Source organism: Ascidiella aspersa, chromosome 9 (assembly GCF_963924565.1).
Source record: "Ascidiella aspersa chromosome 9, kaAscAspe10.2, whole genome shotgun sequence".
NCBI classification, from domain to species: domain Eukaryota; kingdom Metazoa; phylum Chordata; class Ascidiacea; order Phlebobranchia; family Ascidiidae; genus Ascidiella; species Ascidiella aspersa.
This window is the reverse complement of record NC_139455.1, coordinates 16,882,246-16,898,983: the sequence shown is the minus strand read 5'-3', so window position 1 is coordinate 16,898,983 and position 16,738 is coordinate 16,882,246. Positions and strand designations below refer to the sequence as shown.

General features: G+C 36.2%; 1 protein-coding gene across 1 annotated transcript; it reads right to left on the bottom strand.

Annotated features, from left to right (window-relative positions):
- Positions 1-5,327: 5,327 nt before the first annotated feature.
- LOC146133289 (WASH complex subunit 1-like) lies at positions 5,328-7,568 on the bottom strand. The gene has a single exon (XM_083397273.1). It carries the CDS (start codon positions 7,548-7,550, stop codon positions 6,183-6,185), a length of 1,368 nt encoding a protein of 455 aa, XP_083253399.1. The 5' UTR covers positions 7,551-7,568; the 3' UTR covers positions 5,328-6,182.
- Between the last annotated feature and the right edge of the window lie 9,170 nt (positions 7,569-16,738).

The window sequence follows — 16,738 nt, the reverse complement described above, 5'->3', positions numbered from 1 at the left end:
CTAAAAACACAGTATTGTGTTCGTGACAGAATGTTTTTTTAGCAGGGTTAGGGTGTCTTTACAGAAATTAGGTTTAATAGCGCGTCTCCAAAGATGTGTAAAATAGATGTCAGATCACAGCAGCGCTGCGGAGTCGGACTCGGGTAGGAATAGATAAAACCACCCAAGTCCGACGTGTGCGCATGCGCAATGGCAAATTTTAAAACTGATAAGGCAGGAAACTGTAAATTTTTAAGGTGGAAACGTATGTGGTGCCATGTTTTCTATGAACCTTAGGAGTAGATTTCTGTATATCCATATATATTTTTTTTAGATACGTAAATCGGTAAAATATCTAAGACGGACTAAGGACTCGATGAAATTGCACATTTGGCCGGAGTCATGTTTCAACCGACTCCGCAGCCCTGGTTTCCAATGCAAAACCAAACATAGAAAAAAGCTTGGCACGCGAGTTGTTCATACTTTGAAATTATTCATAAACTGGCACACCGTATACGAAAGGTTGCGACCCCGGAGTTAAAATGTAATGTTATATACGACTGCCTATAAAATTAAAACACCTGCAGAGGTCAGAGGCAAAACAACAGCATGACAACAATTAAGTGACAACGTGAAAAAAAAGCGAATGACAACAATTAAGCGACAACGTGAAAAAACGAGAAAAAGAAAAAGCAAGCAACTAAGAAGCATGTTATCAAACGCTGGTAGCAGAGCAATCACTGAAGGAAAGAAAGCGGGACAAAACAAACCCGTAGCAAAAATTCACGAGTGGTATTGTCATTTTTTTAGGATTTAGCTTTGATTTTATTAGGCCATTTTTTAAAACTTATTTTAAATTGACTGGCGGCATTTGTACGAAAACACCAATAAAACACTGGTATAAATGCGGTTGACCAGTGGTGGGATTCAAATTCTTCGTCAGTCGGTTCTATCACAAAAGTCATGTTTTTAAGCCGGTTTTGTTGCAAAGCTGCATCTGTCCGATCTGTCGGTGGCACAGTAAATAGACATATCAGAAGCAGACGCCTCATCCAGTTATTCATAAAAGATGGATGTATATATATCATATGCAATCTATCATTTGCTTCTTCCACCGAGCTTTCAATACTAGGTATTTTAGGATGCAAAACACCATTATCATTAAGCCCGTTTATATGCACGTTTAAGCCGGATTCGAATCTGATTCGTTGATTCATTCTCTCTCGTTTTGGCGCTGGAATGAATTAAGTTCTCTCGTTTCCTAATCTGACAAAAGGAGTGGTTTTCAATCCGTTCTCCGCTTAATCTGTTCGTTTCGCGGACGGCCGAAATCGTTTAATGTAGAATGACCTGCTTTAACGCAGTAAACATCACGCCACTTTTGGGGCATTATGACGTAACACGAACAGCTAGTCGTAAACAAAACAAGTTTAGCGCATAAAGAAAAAATAATATTACATACACTCGATAGATACTAATTTGTGACAGAGGCGCTGGTCTAAAATCCATAAAATCGAACTTTATGCCCCACCCTCATCCAAATATTGTACATTGCTTTATGTCTCAACGCTATGGTAGGATTCTAGGTCAGCGCCCAATACAGTTTTCATTAGTCATGTTTGGTACGTCTTATCACCATCTTTTGTCCAATCTGCCTTGTATATAGCGTTGACCAGCACATATAAGCTTAACGTTCCTGCACTTACATTCTGTGTGCCAGGTAAACTGAAGCACTATACCAGGGGCGTCCAACCCGCGGCCCGCCGGGACCTCAGAAGTGGCCGTTGAACTTTCTACATTTCATTTTAATTCTCACTAGTTAATACGACGGCAATTTATTTACAGGAATAAAAAAAATCATTAAAACACAAGCAGCTGCAGCAGGCAGAAAATTAATAAGTGACACAATAATGGCCATTATCGTAAGACAATTAACTACAACAATAAGACGAAGTATATATCTAGCATTATTCAATCTTACATAGCTACACTCAAGGAACATTTTAGTCAAGTTACTTCGATATTTGTCTTTGGTTGATATTTAGTATGGCAAATAAAAGACAGAACAAACCAAATCTGCTTAATATGCAACAAATCAGTTTCTGGGTTAAAGGAGTATAACATTAAAAGGCACTATATGACTACTCATGCACCAACGTATGACAAATTTAAAGATCACTATAGAAAAGACAAAGTTGCCAATTTGAAAAGTAGACTTGTTGGACAACAAACAGTTTTTTCCAATATTTCCATTTAACAAGAATCTGTTGTTGCAGCAAGTTATTTTGTGGCCGAAGTGATTGCGAAAAAATGCAAGCCATTTTCTGATGGCAAATTTGTCAAAGAATGTTTACTACGGGTTGCTGATACCATCTGTCCTGACAAAAAAGATCAATTTAAAAAAATAAGTCTTTCTAAGCAAACCATTGCACGACGAGTCGAAGAGTTGGGGACTTCTATAAAAAAGAGCCTTGTATCAAAAGCTGAAGATTTTATATTTTATTCCTTGGCGATTGATGAAAGCACAGACAACAAAGATACAGCTCAGTTAGCCATATTTGTGCGTGGGGTTGACCAACATTTTGATGTTACAGAAGTATTAGCTTCCATGGTCCCCCTGAAAGGGACCACCAAAAGCAGTGATTTACTGGAAGCTGTTATGACAACTTTGAATGGTCTGAAATTAAAGTTGAGCAACTTGTCTGGTGTAACAACAGATGGAGCCCCATCTATGTGTGGAAATCGACATGGGTTAGTCAAGTTATTACAAAATGAGGCGGCAGACAAAGTTGGAAATAATTCGGTTATGCAGTTTCACTGTGTGATTCATCAAGAAAGTCTTTGTGCGAAATCTTTGAAAATGGAAAGTGTGATGTCTGTTGTTACAAAAACGGTCAATTTTATCCGTTCTAAAGGCCTGCGTCACAGACAATTTCAAGATTTTCTGCGTAGAAGCAGATTTTGAAGACATTCCTTACTATTGCGAAGTACGTTGGCTTAGTCGTGGCAAAGTTTTAGAGTGATTTTTTAGGCTGAAGGTAGAAATACAACAATTTATGGAAGGAAAAGGCCAGCTGATTGTTGAGTTTAATGATGCAAATTGGGTAGGCGATTTAGCTTTTCTTGTTGATATATCGTCCCACTTTAATGAACTTAATTGTCGTCTTCAAAGAAGGGGACAGTTAATTAATTGCATGTTTGATGCATGTTTGAAAGCTTTTTTAGCAAAATTATCTCTGTGGGAAAAACAGATGAACAACAAAAACCTTACCCACTTTCCTACTTTGCTCAGCTGTAAGGTTCAAGGTACTAAGAAGTATGCAGAACTCATTTCGGAACTGATAACAGAATTCGGGAACAGATTTTATGACTTCAAAAAGTATGAGTCAATTTTTAAGGTTTTTTCGTGTCCTTTTTCTACCAAACCAGATGATGTTCCTGAATTAATGCAAATGGAGTTAATTGAATTTCAGTGTATATCCAGCCTAAACGATAAATTCAATCATTGCTCTTTGATAAATTTTTACAAGAATTATGTCTCTCGGGAAAAGTACCCATTCATTTACAAGCACGCAATGTGTATGATATCACTTTTTGGAAGCACATATTTGTGTGAACAAGTTTTCTCCAGAATGAAGTACACTAAATCTCCGGCGAGGTCACTGATATCTGATAGTCACCTGGAGGATTCTCTGCGTGTTGCTACAACTTCATTTGAGCCAAATATCATAAGTCTCGTTCGTAATAAGCAATGCCAAGTTTCGCATTAATGCTGTGTTTTAAAAATAAATCACGATTTTTGAAGGTGTTTTCTGTAATTGATTATTACTATTATTGTAGCTTTATTGAATTGTGGCCCGCGAAAAAAATTGAAAATTAAATTTGGCCCTTTACAAAAAAAGGTTGGATGCCTATACACTATACAGTCAAAAACGTACATAATCGGCAAACCTAACTCAAGTAATTCTTGCTTTTTTTCAATTTTAGGTTAATAAAAACTAAAGCAGCAATAGATTGCTACCGCAAGGAGTAGCCTAAGACGAAAAATCGGTTGAGCGTCTGAGGTTTACTGAAATATTACGTAATAATGCATATCAGTGCAGTTTGTACACTCAAGCTGGCTTGAATTTCGCGCCATGTAATTACGACGCTGGAACGGATTACTTTTCAATCCGGATTGAACCTTAATCTAATCTACCGGCGAAAGGTGCATATAAACGGGCTTAGTGTTTGCTAACTGCAACCCAATAAAACGCAACATTTTCCGCACTTCGCCCAATTCTCTTCAATTCACTTGCTTAATTGCACATCAGTCATTCGACAAGAGCACGCTTCATAAGGTTACTTAAAATGTAACGTCAAATTAGGTGGTAACTTCTAAAGTCAAGTACGAAAATAATATACCGCTTCCCCCCAAAAATGCTGGTTCTTCCCCGGTTTTGACACAGATTTTTTACCCGGCTTTACAAAGATGTCTAATCCAGCAGAGCTTGTAGAAACACTTCAAGTCAGCTCCGCGATTTCGCGAATTGTTTGAAAGTATGATGGAGATCTATTTTAAAACTTTGTTTGAGCTCAAAGTCTTCGCTAAAATAAAGCATTTTTTTGATTATCGTGTTTAATTCTGACGTTGACGTTTTTTTATTCTAATTTTGATCGTATGGCTGGAGTCCTGCGAACCGTGGATATTCGACTGTACTAAAGACTTGGGTTTGTGAGTTGTGACACTCATATTGCTCAGTTTTACAGAAAGTTAATACTAACTGAAAATAATAAACAAAAGGATAAATAAAATCGAATTTAGTTATTATGAGCCACATTTCTTTCACAGGTTTCTAAAGTTTGACAAAAATTTCTCTGGCCGATCTTAATAAACCTAACCTTCAAACTACTGCAGTCGGCGACCAAACTAAATTAAACGACAACATCTTTGGAGCGACTTGTAGCTGTAGGTTGAGAAACATTGCTTTACAAGCTTACAGCACTTACTTTTCAATTGTTGCCATGAGCACACATTTTGGTTTTCTTCGCAAAATTTATTTTAAACGTTAACCTTAGTTTTTGTGAATTCCTGTGGCATCCTTGCCAAATTTTACAACAATTTGTCTAGAGATGTTATCATAATTTTATATGATTGTAATCTGGTTTTGTGTAATACATTAAAGCTGGGGGTTCGTGTAGGTTTTACAAAACTGGAAAGGGGAGATTTTCTACATTAAAACCTTATTTTTTAATTTGTAATCTTTTTCAAACACACTTATTTATTTTTGTTGACTCACTTAACAGCCATTGATAATACTGGTCATTTCCTTAATGTCTGGTATGAAAAACATTTTGAAGGGAAAATATGAAAGACAAATAAAATTACAATCAAACAGAAAGTTCAATTAAAATGTTTTGCATTGCTAAACTACTGTTAAATAAATCAAAAGGGTAAAATCACATTGGATGTCTGAAGCACCAATATCTGAATGCTATCCCATAAATTTATGCTATAAGTATAAGTAAGCAGTAAAGCGCAATACTCAAAACAGTTTAAAAATCTCACAAAAATAATGAATAAATGCAAAATATACGTTATGATTTAGTTACAATTGGACATTGCTTAAAGGAAATCACAAGTTTAAAGTTGTAAATAATATTCATTGCTACTGAATTTGTTGTGTTGTGAGCTCAAAGTTATCATTTGTAAAATCAATGCAAAATCTGTATTACATATCCTACATATGAAAACATTTAAATTTTTCGGACAATAAACTCTTAATAAAGATAAGAAGGTAGGGCTTCTGTTTGTTGAGTAACACTCTGGGTAACGTCTTTTAATATATACCCAACATGTTTAATGTGTGGAGTTTTATCAATCAGAAACATTGTTGGATGTTCTAGTAAACGGGGAAGTGTTTAAATGCAACAACAAATGCAACGAAATTCTTTAAAATCATGAAAATCTCTTTAACTTTCTTAAACCCAAAGTTGTTATTTGAATCACTGCTTCAACACATCTCTTACAAATTCACAGGGACAATATAAATATTTAGGTATATATAAAAGAAATATTGCACAATAGGTGGTTCACGAAAAAATAGTTCAAGCTATCAAATACAATGAATCTTTTGCAGAAAATGATAGAGAAGATTTTTGCTTTTTAAGTAATTAAAGTTACGTCGATTTGTGACACCTTAAATACTAGGAATAATCAGGTTTTAATTCCAATCATCATCATCCACTTCCTGTTTATTTTGTTGACTATTTTTCGGAGGAGGTGGAATCATTGCCGATATTTTATCTAACGCCGAACCTTCACTTTTTGGAGCAGGATTTTCAGTTGAAGCCACCTTTGTTCCTGAAATTCCCTTCCGCCTTAAGGCAATCTTACTGAATAGATCAGACATGAGATCTCCACCCCCGGAGCTAGAAACAGTGCTGGCTTCTTCTTTAGCCTTCTTTTTTTCCAACTTTCGCTCTTTGCTGCTTTTAAGGACTTTTCCGCCACCCCCCGCTGCTCGGATAGACTCCATGAGGCTTGATCTGCCTCCGCTTGACACTTCAGCAGGTACATCCGGAGGAGGTGGTGCAGAAGATGGAGGAGGAGGGACTGGTGTTGAAGGAGTTGGTGGTGGAGGGGGTGGGGGTGCAGCTACGGGAGGCGGCGGCGGAGGTGGTGGAGGAGGGGGACCTGGGGGAGCCGCAGATGGGGCAGAAGAAGAGGAAGAAACTGCAATGTCAGTAGATGCAGGAGGTGTAGGAGTGGTTGAAAACTCTGGCAGATTTGCAACATTGAGCAGTGACGGTGCAATGCCATCACTAAGATCTGTGCTAAATGCGAGGTCTGCCACTCCTGGAAGGTCAGGAAGATCCATTGGTACATCAATTTCTGGTACATTTCCAAGGTCTGGTATGTACATGTAGCTTTCAATCATGTGACGCTCCATTTCTTCACGATTAAGAATTGAGGAAGGAGCATCTCCAAGCTCATTATCTTCTACGTCCTCCTGGTTTGAACGGACCTTTGCACTAGCACTATAAGGATCAACACCGGAGTATTTTTTGTAAAGGTTTTCAGATGAGTTGAACAGCAGAAGGGAACTTACTGACTGACAATTAGCAGGAATGCTTCCTAAATCACCAGGATCATAGGTAACAGCTTGTTCCTTTGCCCGAGGGACCTGGTAGAACTGCATTTTGTCTTTTAAATCTTCGTCGTGGAAAATATTCACTTGACTTTTCAGCTTTCTGTATTTCTGCCGTGCGTGCTTGAGTTGTGCATCCAGGTCGCTGAACACAGACTGATAGCTCGCCAACTCTGCAGGTGCTGGATATTTTGAACTGGAAAAAACTTGAGTGGCAGAGCTGCTACCTTTCACATGGTCAACTTTTGCCTTTGCAACACCGATTCGTTGTTTCAGTCCCTGCAGCTTTGATCTGTTCTCTTCCGCCCGCTTGGTGATTCTTTTAAATATGTCATCAGAGACATTTTCAAGGTGATCTAGTATATCTGCATACTGATGAGCGGTCTCCTCCCGACGAAGATCTTGGCTGACAAGGTTTGCATTGTATTTATTGTAAAACATTTTTCGATAACTTTTGAGTGTAGGATTTTACCTGCAACAAAGTTATAGATTTTTAACTTTTTTTCAAGTTAAAGAAATAAAGAAACCAAAAGATTGGTGTACAGCACTCTGTCTGTCTGGAAAGTGAGTTTTGGGAGGACATGTCGAGTTTAAAAAAAAAATGGGTTGTGCACTTGGCATACTGTGAACAGTGCGCCAGTCTGCTTTCTGTTGCAGGTGTACACTTAAAGTCAATACACACTCAAACTTAAAACAAACGTTAATTTGTTGTAACATGCCAAACTTCCAATATAAAAAAAACCTTATTTGCACATCTGTAATATGGGGTGCACACCTGAGATTTCAGGGAAAAGTGCCATAAAATGCAGATAAGCGACATGCTTTATTTATTCAAAGCATATTTTGTAATGTACACACTTTTGGTGAAGCAACTTTAACGGAGTAAACTGAACTATTTAAAACACACACTAAAATAAAAATATTCTATTTAATACAATTTTCACTAAAAAAGTCTTAAACCGTAGCTTGTTTTGTAAAACAACCCTTCAACTTTAGAAATGTTAGAAATAAAGCCCTATGTATAAAGGAAAAATATGGAGCACTGGAGTTTAAGGGACCTATAATAAACTACAAACTAACTGTGTATTGATTATATTTATCACATCAAGCAGTACATAAAGGGCAGTTTAATAAGAAGGCAAGTAGACATTTATTTAGTTTGACATTAACTTAACAACAGGTAATGGAATATATATTTGCTAAATGCTATGGCTTGTTTATAAGCCAAAATTATTTGGAAGTACTGGAACATTTAAAGTCGATTATGCGGAAATCACCATCATTTTCAGACTTTCAAGACTTTAGACCAGGGGTTCCCAACTCTTTTACACCGTGGCCATCTTTGAAAATTATAGGAAATCAATAGCCCCCCTATTTTTTTCAAACTTCTGAAAACATTAAAAAACATCATTTTAATTAAAAAATGTTTTATAGAGTAACCGGTAGTTAGAATGATAAAATGATATAAATACAACGCACAATAAACATGATAGTACATTAATTAGTTGCTACATATTCAGTTAAAGTGATGATTGAGCTTGTTTTTGCTCTGACAATGTCTTAATTGCTGGTTTAGTGGTGGAAATAGCCAGCCATATGTCATATTGAATATCCAGGACACTGCGCCCTGATGTCTTCAGAAGTAAAATTGTTTATAACCCACATTCGCAACGATTTGTTGATGGGAAAGGCAACAGCAATGGCATGACAATTTCATTAAGCTTAGGGTACAAATTGCTTAGTTTTGCCCAAAATGTGGTCAAACAGGTTGGAAACCCCTGCTTTAACTAATAATTTTACTAGTAACAGCATCTCAATTTTCTTTAGTGAAAAATAAGCTGTATTCATTTTTATTTTATAATATTTTATTATGCGAATTCAACTTGTAAGGCATCCCCAGTCCTCACCCTTGTCTACTCTAACCAGCTTGCCAATTACAGCTTTCCTTTAAAAATAATAAAACTTTGTGTTATACATATTTCAGATTCCTTTATTGACCCAACCGTCCAAGATATTCTGTTAAATATGCCCAAAAAAATAACTGCTCAAAAATAACTACTCACTTCTGCTTTAAGATAACAAAGTATTAATCTCAATCCTGATACAAACAATGTTTAAAGTTGACATTAAATAAGTGGTTCTCAATCTTTTTTTTGCGACATTGATTTGGGTTTGGGTTGGGGTAAAATTTTGGGTTTGGCTGGTGAAATTTCTAAATTTAATCATTTCCATAATTTTGCATAATTTCCATGATATATTTTAAAATTGATTTAAATTGTTTTGTTAGACATGGAATAAGGGTTCCTCTTTTTCCCGGATTTTTTCACTCCCGGGAAACGGGATTGAAAAATGAAACTTCCCGGGAATCCCAGGATCCCGACGAAAAAATTATACATAAAATCACGTCATTTTGAGGTTGATATATTTTTTTTATTTTAGCTTTAAACATTTAATTAAGCTCATTTATGGGCGTTCTTTCTTTCGCTGGTCAAATATTAATTATAATTATTATCTTGCTTTAGTTACTTTTTTTTCTTTATATTAGTCAAAAACGGCAATATTTTTTAAGTTTTGCTAGGTTGCCGAATACCTGGGATTATAAAAAAAAATTCCCGGGATTCGGGATTGTTAATTCGCGGGAAATCCCGGGAATTTCCCGTCAAACATTCCCGGAGAGGAACCCTAATTGGAATAGCCCCAGAAAGTACCTATTGTGTAGTTGCCCGACTTGCTCTGCACACATCCTCTACCGCTAATGACAACATGACGATTTTAACTACTTTGGTATCCGGGTAAATAGCCTCTTATGGTTTGTAATCCTATACTACAACCCTTTTTACCAAATTTGAGTGTGCAATTTGCTAAATCAGGTGTATGCAAAAAATGTAAAAATATTGCGTGCGTGCGTGTGTGAACCGGGCATTGCAACTTGAACAACTAGATTTTTTGTTGCCTTTTTAAAATTAGATTGTTTTAGGTTTTTAACTTAGATTAGAATTAGCCGCAACTCGCTCTTATCGTCGCTGGTCTAGAATCCTACCATATTTATTTTAACACTTATGAAACGAGTTATCAAAGTTGAAATTGCAAGGAAGGCATAAATATGTTAGAATGCTAATCCAAATATTGCTAACACTAATCCTAACCCAAATTTTGCTAGCAATATAAACCCCGGGCAAAAATGTGGTAAGATTTTAGAACCAGCCTCTTCATAACACATGTTTTGAATGATATGAGTGGTAGCTATTAGTAAAGCAACTAAAAAAAACGATGAGCGATTATACGAAAACTTAAAAAAGTCTTCTCGGTTATTTGCTAGGTGTAAAAGTTATTGGGTCACGGGTAATTCCCTATACCGTTAAAAAAAGGTGTGAAAGCAACGCCTATATATTCTAGATAGGCGTTGGTAAAAGCATTTTTTTTTATTGTTAAATTTGTGTAAAACATTTTGAATAGGTTTAGACTTTACAAGAACAATTGAATAATATTAAAAAAAAATTTTATGAAAAAAAAAAAATAAATTTTCAATATTTTTGTAAGGTCGTTGTTTACAAGGAAAATTTTTATTATTTAGGCCTAATTGATATAAAAACTCGCACAAAATATGCCAATTATAGTTCAGCATTTAGGTTTCAACCCTAAAACGTTTTTGGCTACCATAAATATTTCAGTGCACAAGTATTCCGTGCATTATTTATCGCGTTTACACACACCTTCGTGCCGTCTCTAAGGTGACATATTAGCACAACAAAGCTGTGCGTTATAGCAGCGTCGAAATCAGAAACCACAGCTACAAGTTTAAATGTGGGTGAATTACATGCAGTACAGAGAAATTAGAGCAGTGGTTCTAAAACTTTTTTCTTGCGATTTTTCTTAAATGTTCGTTAAATTTGCGACGCACATAGCAATAGGTATTTAACATTTTTTTACAAACTTATTTGTTCTTAACATAAAATCTACACAATCACTGTAGTTTTTGTAACAATGATTTGGAATGCATATTTTAGTGTAATAATCATTGATTTTTCACGCGAACTGACAGTAGAATTGTTGTTTAATTTGCAAATTCGTTAACATTATTATTCTAAAATTTAACCGAGCAAGCCGACGCCGACACTCACACATTTAATACAACTGTATTGTGCTTTGTTACTTTGTTTATAGTTCTGAAAAATCATGGGTAAATGAGAGAATCATTGCGCTTAACGGTTATTAAAAGCAATGGAGTTTAGCGGGGACGAAGGAAGTGGAAAAAATCTCACTATGAACGACTTGGAGGTTTTTGCTGAAAGCATGGAATTTGTTAAAGCATGGAAAGAATACCAGAAATGTACAGAAGTGAGTGTTGTAAATGATAATTTCCGAGTTACCGTCTAATAAAAGCAACAAATGATAGTTATTTCTGTGCTGTTATGCTGGCCGAGTAGTTTGCAACGTTTTCTGGCTTGCGGTTTCCAAAAAAAAATATTTATTAGACAACTGCACTAGAATTTTAGTTAAATACTTTGCTGTAATGTCACAATGAACGAAATTGGAACAAACATAATAAAGTGCAAACAATTTAGGAAGATATCATAAGATTTACTGTCTGTACTATAATCACACTCTAAGATGTATCATATCACGACAAGGCTTACCTATAGAACCGAGTTAATAATCAGTTTGTTAAGAAATCCTCAAAATATCTCTCGGCACCACAGGCGAATTAAGGATTTTTGTTAAGGGTGAGGCATGAAAATTTTTACGGATGACGTCGCGAAGTTGCGTCATGACGTGAGGTCATATAGCAATTGCTCTTAAAAGCACTTGTTTGACTCGACCAAACTCCTGTACAAATTGCAGCATAACCAAGTCTAATGGCGCGAAGCGCAAGCATTTATAGTTTAATTAAAATAAAGTTGCACTTTATGAAGTTGCCACACGGCAGTAAAAGTTGACAAAAAATATAGTTTTTTTGGGAAGCACGGCCTGATGCTACCAGGATATACCCCTGCTAGGCAACCCAAATCATTAGATCATTAGTATCATACCTGAGTTACACGGCACACAAGTTTGGAACCACTGGGTTAGCCTTGTTTTAAATTTGTTGAAAATTTTGATTTGGAAAGCTACATTTTTAAAGGGTAATTAATACTAATTTGTAGCAACGTAGCCTATATCCCTGTGTTAGTTTATTTATACGGTTTTACTTTCTTTGCTTTATTTAAAGCATTTAAACTTTCATTATAAATATTTTATGCCTGGTAAATTTCAGTGGAGCAGCTTTCGAGTTTTTGTCGAGTTCTATCTTTTCTTCGCGCTGATCGGGAACATTTACGCCGTTTACGTGATCATACGAGCTTTCAACACGCCTGGCACGGCCTTCTTCAACTGGATGAGGCTTGTCAACGCGCTTTGTGCGGTTGTATTAGTGAGTGGTGTTTTTATGGAATAATATTGTGTTTTTATGTCCATAATTATGTAAATGTTATATTTTCGAAAACTACATTTTCAAATCGACATAATATAGTAAATAGCTGTTCAGTTTTACGTCTTTCTTTGTCGAAACAAATCGATCATTAAAGGAACGGGATCGACTATTATGCAGTACCGGTAATATTTCGCAAAATGATATAAATAGTGAATGCAGCGTGACGGTGAGCTGCTTTTTTATTATACAATTCAGGGTTAAACAAATCCATTATTAAGCTTTGCTATATAGCATAACCTTTATTGATTAAACTTGATGGGTGAGATAACATCGCAAATCAAAGTCTAAAAACTGCTAAACAGCTTGTACGAAGCTCAATTGTGCGTTTAGGCTCTGTTTTTGACGTGATGCTGTTGCACTTTTTGATTTACAGTTTTAACAAGTAAACTTACCAAGTTGTTTAGCATAAGTTTTCAGGATTTCTCAAAACTATCAAAATTGTGTGTTGTAATGTTCTTTTATGTGCAGTGTACATTACTTCTCGTCTACCCGTTCAGCTTTGCTTGGAGCACACGCGACCACTTTGCTTCAAAATTCGACCAGGACCAAATTGACCACCATTACATGCCAAATTGCAACGGAAGTGAAGCTTTACTTGGTCGAAAGGTTAGACTTAGGCATACCATAATGTAAAAGCAAAACTTTTGTACTAGATAAATCGCCGAATGTTAATTAAAATATGTTTTATTTATTTAACCTGTTTTGCTACACGTTACTTATACTTTTCCTAACAAAGACGTTTCTGTTTTTACGGCGAAAAGGCATCCCTGTTTTATAGTTGCAGTCCGAGGGTGAAAATCTAAGAGAATTTATCAAATAAAAATCAAGTGAAATAATTTTTCCTAAATACTCTTGAAAAGTTAAGGTATATAAAAACCATGACTTATAAATATCCATTAGTTTTTTCAAACATTTCATAAAATGTTAATATATCTTTCTAAAGTAGCATTTGGTCTATATTGTTTTATACTAGAATACAATGGAAAAATCCTTTGTTATATTGGGGCTATTAACACATTAAACTTGCGTTTTCCAATCCACAACATATATCTCATCCGTAAGTTAAACTAAACAAACCATTTTTTTACAAACCATATTTTCGAACTAAACATCTCACTTCTGTTTACAGCATTCTGCCGCTGGACACAGTTGCGGTCAGTCTGGCCTCGCCACGTGCAAAGTTCCTGGATTTGTTCTTGGGATTGCGCTTTATCTTCCTTTCGTGGCCACCTCAATGACCTGTTTCAACGTTGTAATGGCGACGTTTTGCTGGAAGATGTACAAGTTAAGGTCTGGCAGCACAGGGGTGTTTTAAGAGTAGGCCTACTGTAGATAATTAGTTCACTTTATTGTCAAATTTTAACTGAAGTTTCTTGTTTACAAGCAAGGCAAAGGTTTCAGAAAAATGACTAAACTCCGGTAAAATTTTAAATCCGCAGCGCTGGCACTCTGGCCTACCTTTTTTTAAAACCATCCTTTCTTACATATCACAAAATTTCTAAACGGCAAATCTTTATGTTAGGCTTTCCCTTTACCAACACAGATATTTGCCTTTTCGAACACTTAGCAGTAGGATGGTTAAATTTTCTATATTCATAACTTTTACACAATATTTTCAACCTACAATTACTCACGCCTTACGTTGTTTTTGATTCTACTGTCAGTTTTACTGTCAATTGCTACCAACTAGTAAGTGATAGCATTGTGTTGTTGTTGTTGTTTTATTCTAGAAATTGACGATGCCTTATTTTGTGGCGAAAAATATGTTTCTTTTAAATGACTAGAATTTATAAATGACTGGCTTTGACCAAGACAGAAAAGTCTAACTAAAGAATATTTACTTACGTATATGTCCTATTTTATTATTTCAAAAACGAATTTCTTCTCTTTCCCAAGAACTCACACGATCTCAACGATTCGGCTGACGGTGTTCTTGTGCTTAAGTCTCACCGTTGTAATCTGCTTCGCGCTGCCAGCAATGGAAGTTGGAGCACATTACCACTATGACGTCTTCCTAAAGGTCTGCTGGCTTCCGACTCAAGTGGAAGTTAACATGGAGAGAAGATTCGTATTTTTCGTGAGTGGTCGATAAGACACTTCTGGCATACGTGTCGCTTCATATGCTCTACCCCAGTGGTCGGCAAACTTTTTTGTCGTGGCCTAAAGTACTCTTTTCAGAGCTACTAGACTTAGAGGCTCACTACGAAAAACCTCTACTACAACAGTGGCGGATTTAAGATATTTGTTTTTAGGGTGAAGTATTACACGGCGCCTCGATGGCCAAAACAGTGTCATGTCATAATGTAAAACATAATATGAACCGAAGAATATACGGGCGAAGCGCAAAAAATTTTGCGTTTACATATAGTTAAAGTTGCCAAAATTATAGTTCAACAGGTAGGCCGCTTAGGACCACATTTGGCACAATGGGTTTTTGAACCACGCTGAGACAATATAAAAATTCTAAGCCACATGTACTTTTAAATGAAAGGAAATGCAAATAAATGTACGGCTATAAATGCAATTGAATGTACGGCTAAATGAATGTACGGCTATGTGCAATAAATATACGACTAACACGCGGCCCACAACTCTATGATAACACTAAAATATTCAAAAGTGACTCGCGGCCAACTAAAAAAGGCTCTGCGGCGCTTTGTGGATTCTAAAATTTCAAATAAAATTTCATTTGCAAAATTTGCATGTAAATAAAAGAGTGATGGCTTTCGTAACACAGATCATAAAATATCCATTATCTCTGAGTAGAAGTAATGACGTTTTCTTATCATGACCCTGTTAAACCCTTTTACAAATCTGCCAGCTCTAGACTAAATTTTGTCCGGTTGTTTCGTTTTTTTGACACACGCGTATATTTTCCTGCAGTATTGCTTGCAGTATTGCTTGCAGTAGTCCAGCAATGCTATAGTACAATTTTTTTGTGCAGATGTGTAAAAGATATATATATATATATTATAAGTTTTGCCAGCAAAATCCATCTGTTGTCACAAATACTTAAATTACGTAGAGGCTGGAAACATACTGAACAACGTAATATTTAATTGCTGGATTACTTTAAAAAAACAATTATTCGGAGTTGACAACAATATTTGTTTGCAAGGGCAACGGGATCTCAAACCAATTCGGTACAACCTTAGAGAAACCCTGTGGATGCACAAGTTTTGAGAAACTCCAGACGAAAAGACAATTTCTTTTATATTTTAACAACCGCGTGTGGCATGTTTTATGGTTATAAGAATTACACACACATATGTATATAAACTACTTCCTTTATTATCAACCCTATGCTCTAGATAGGCTTAAGATAATTAACTGTACACTTGTAATTTCTCTTCACAGTCCTTCGGTTTCATGTCGATTGTGGTATTTTTGCTGCTTGTGTTCGGCTATATGCTGGTGAAGGCGATCTACTCGGAGGAAGTGACGTACCGGAACTCGTCCGGGAGTAAATGTTCGATCTTCTTTGCTCGTTGCACTCTCATTAAGTCGTCTTCCTGGAGGAAGCAAAGCACAACCACGGCGCTAATGAGCCTGGCTTCCCTTATCATTTATATCCCTATAAGCGTAAGTGGGTCCTAGCTTTTCTAAAGACTCTCTTTAGGTGTCTACAGTTGTTTATCGTATTTTGTTTCACCGTGCTGTACTTTTTATGCCGTATAATATTTTAGCAATACGTTTGTTCGCTTGATGGTAAATGCATAATATAAAACACTGCGGTAAGGCCATCTATATAGTGGCACTTTTTTATTTTTAAAACAATACATTTTTTTTTCGACTTCTCTCTATAGTTAGATGGTCTGACGTCAAACTCGCTTCACAGGTGAAATCTAGCTAAATAATTGATATAAGTACGTTTTCTTTGTCGCACAACGATTTGCGTTGTTTTTTTAAATTGGCATTATAATTTGCACAACTGAACGAATCTAGAACCTATATCAACTAACGTATTTTCAACCAGGTTGGCTACATTTTCAAGTTCACATTAATCTCGCCCGACCTTACAGTGACATGGTTCCAGGTGATGACGTACTTGTCGATTTTGTGCGTACCCAGCGTGCCCACGGTTATATCGCTGTCGCACTTTAAACCCTACCGGAAAATTTCCGCCGAGGTTTTCGGCTGCTGCAACAAACCGATCAAG

What these genes read in the sequence shown, in the direction of transcription:
- LOC146133289 (XM_083397273.1), bottom strand. Translation starts at nt 7,550, where the DNA reads ATGTTTTACAATAAATACAATGCAAACCTTGTCAGCCAAGATCTTCGT.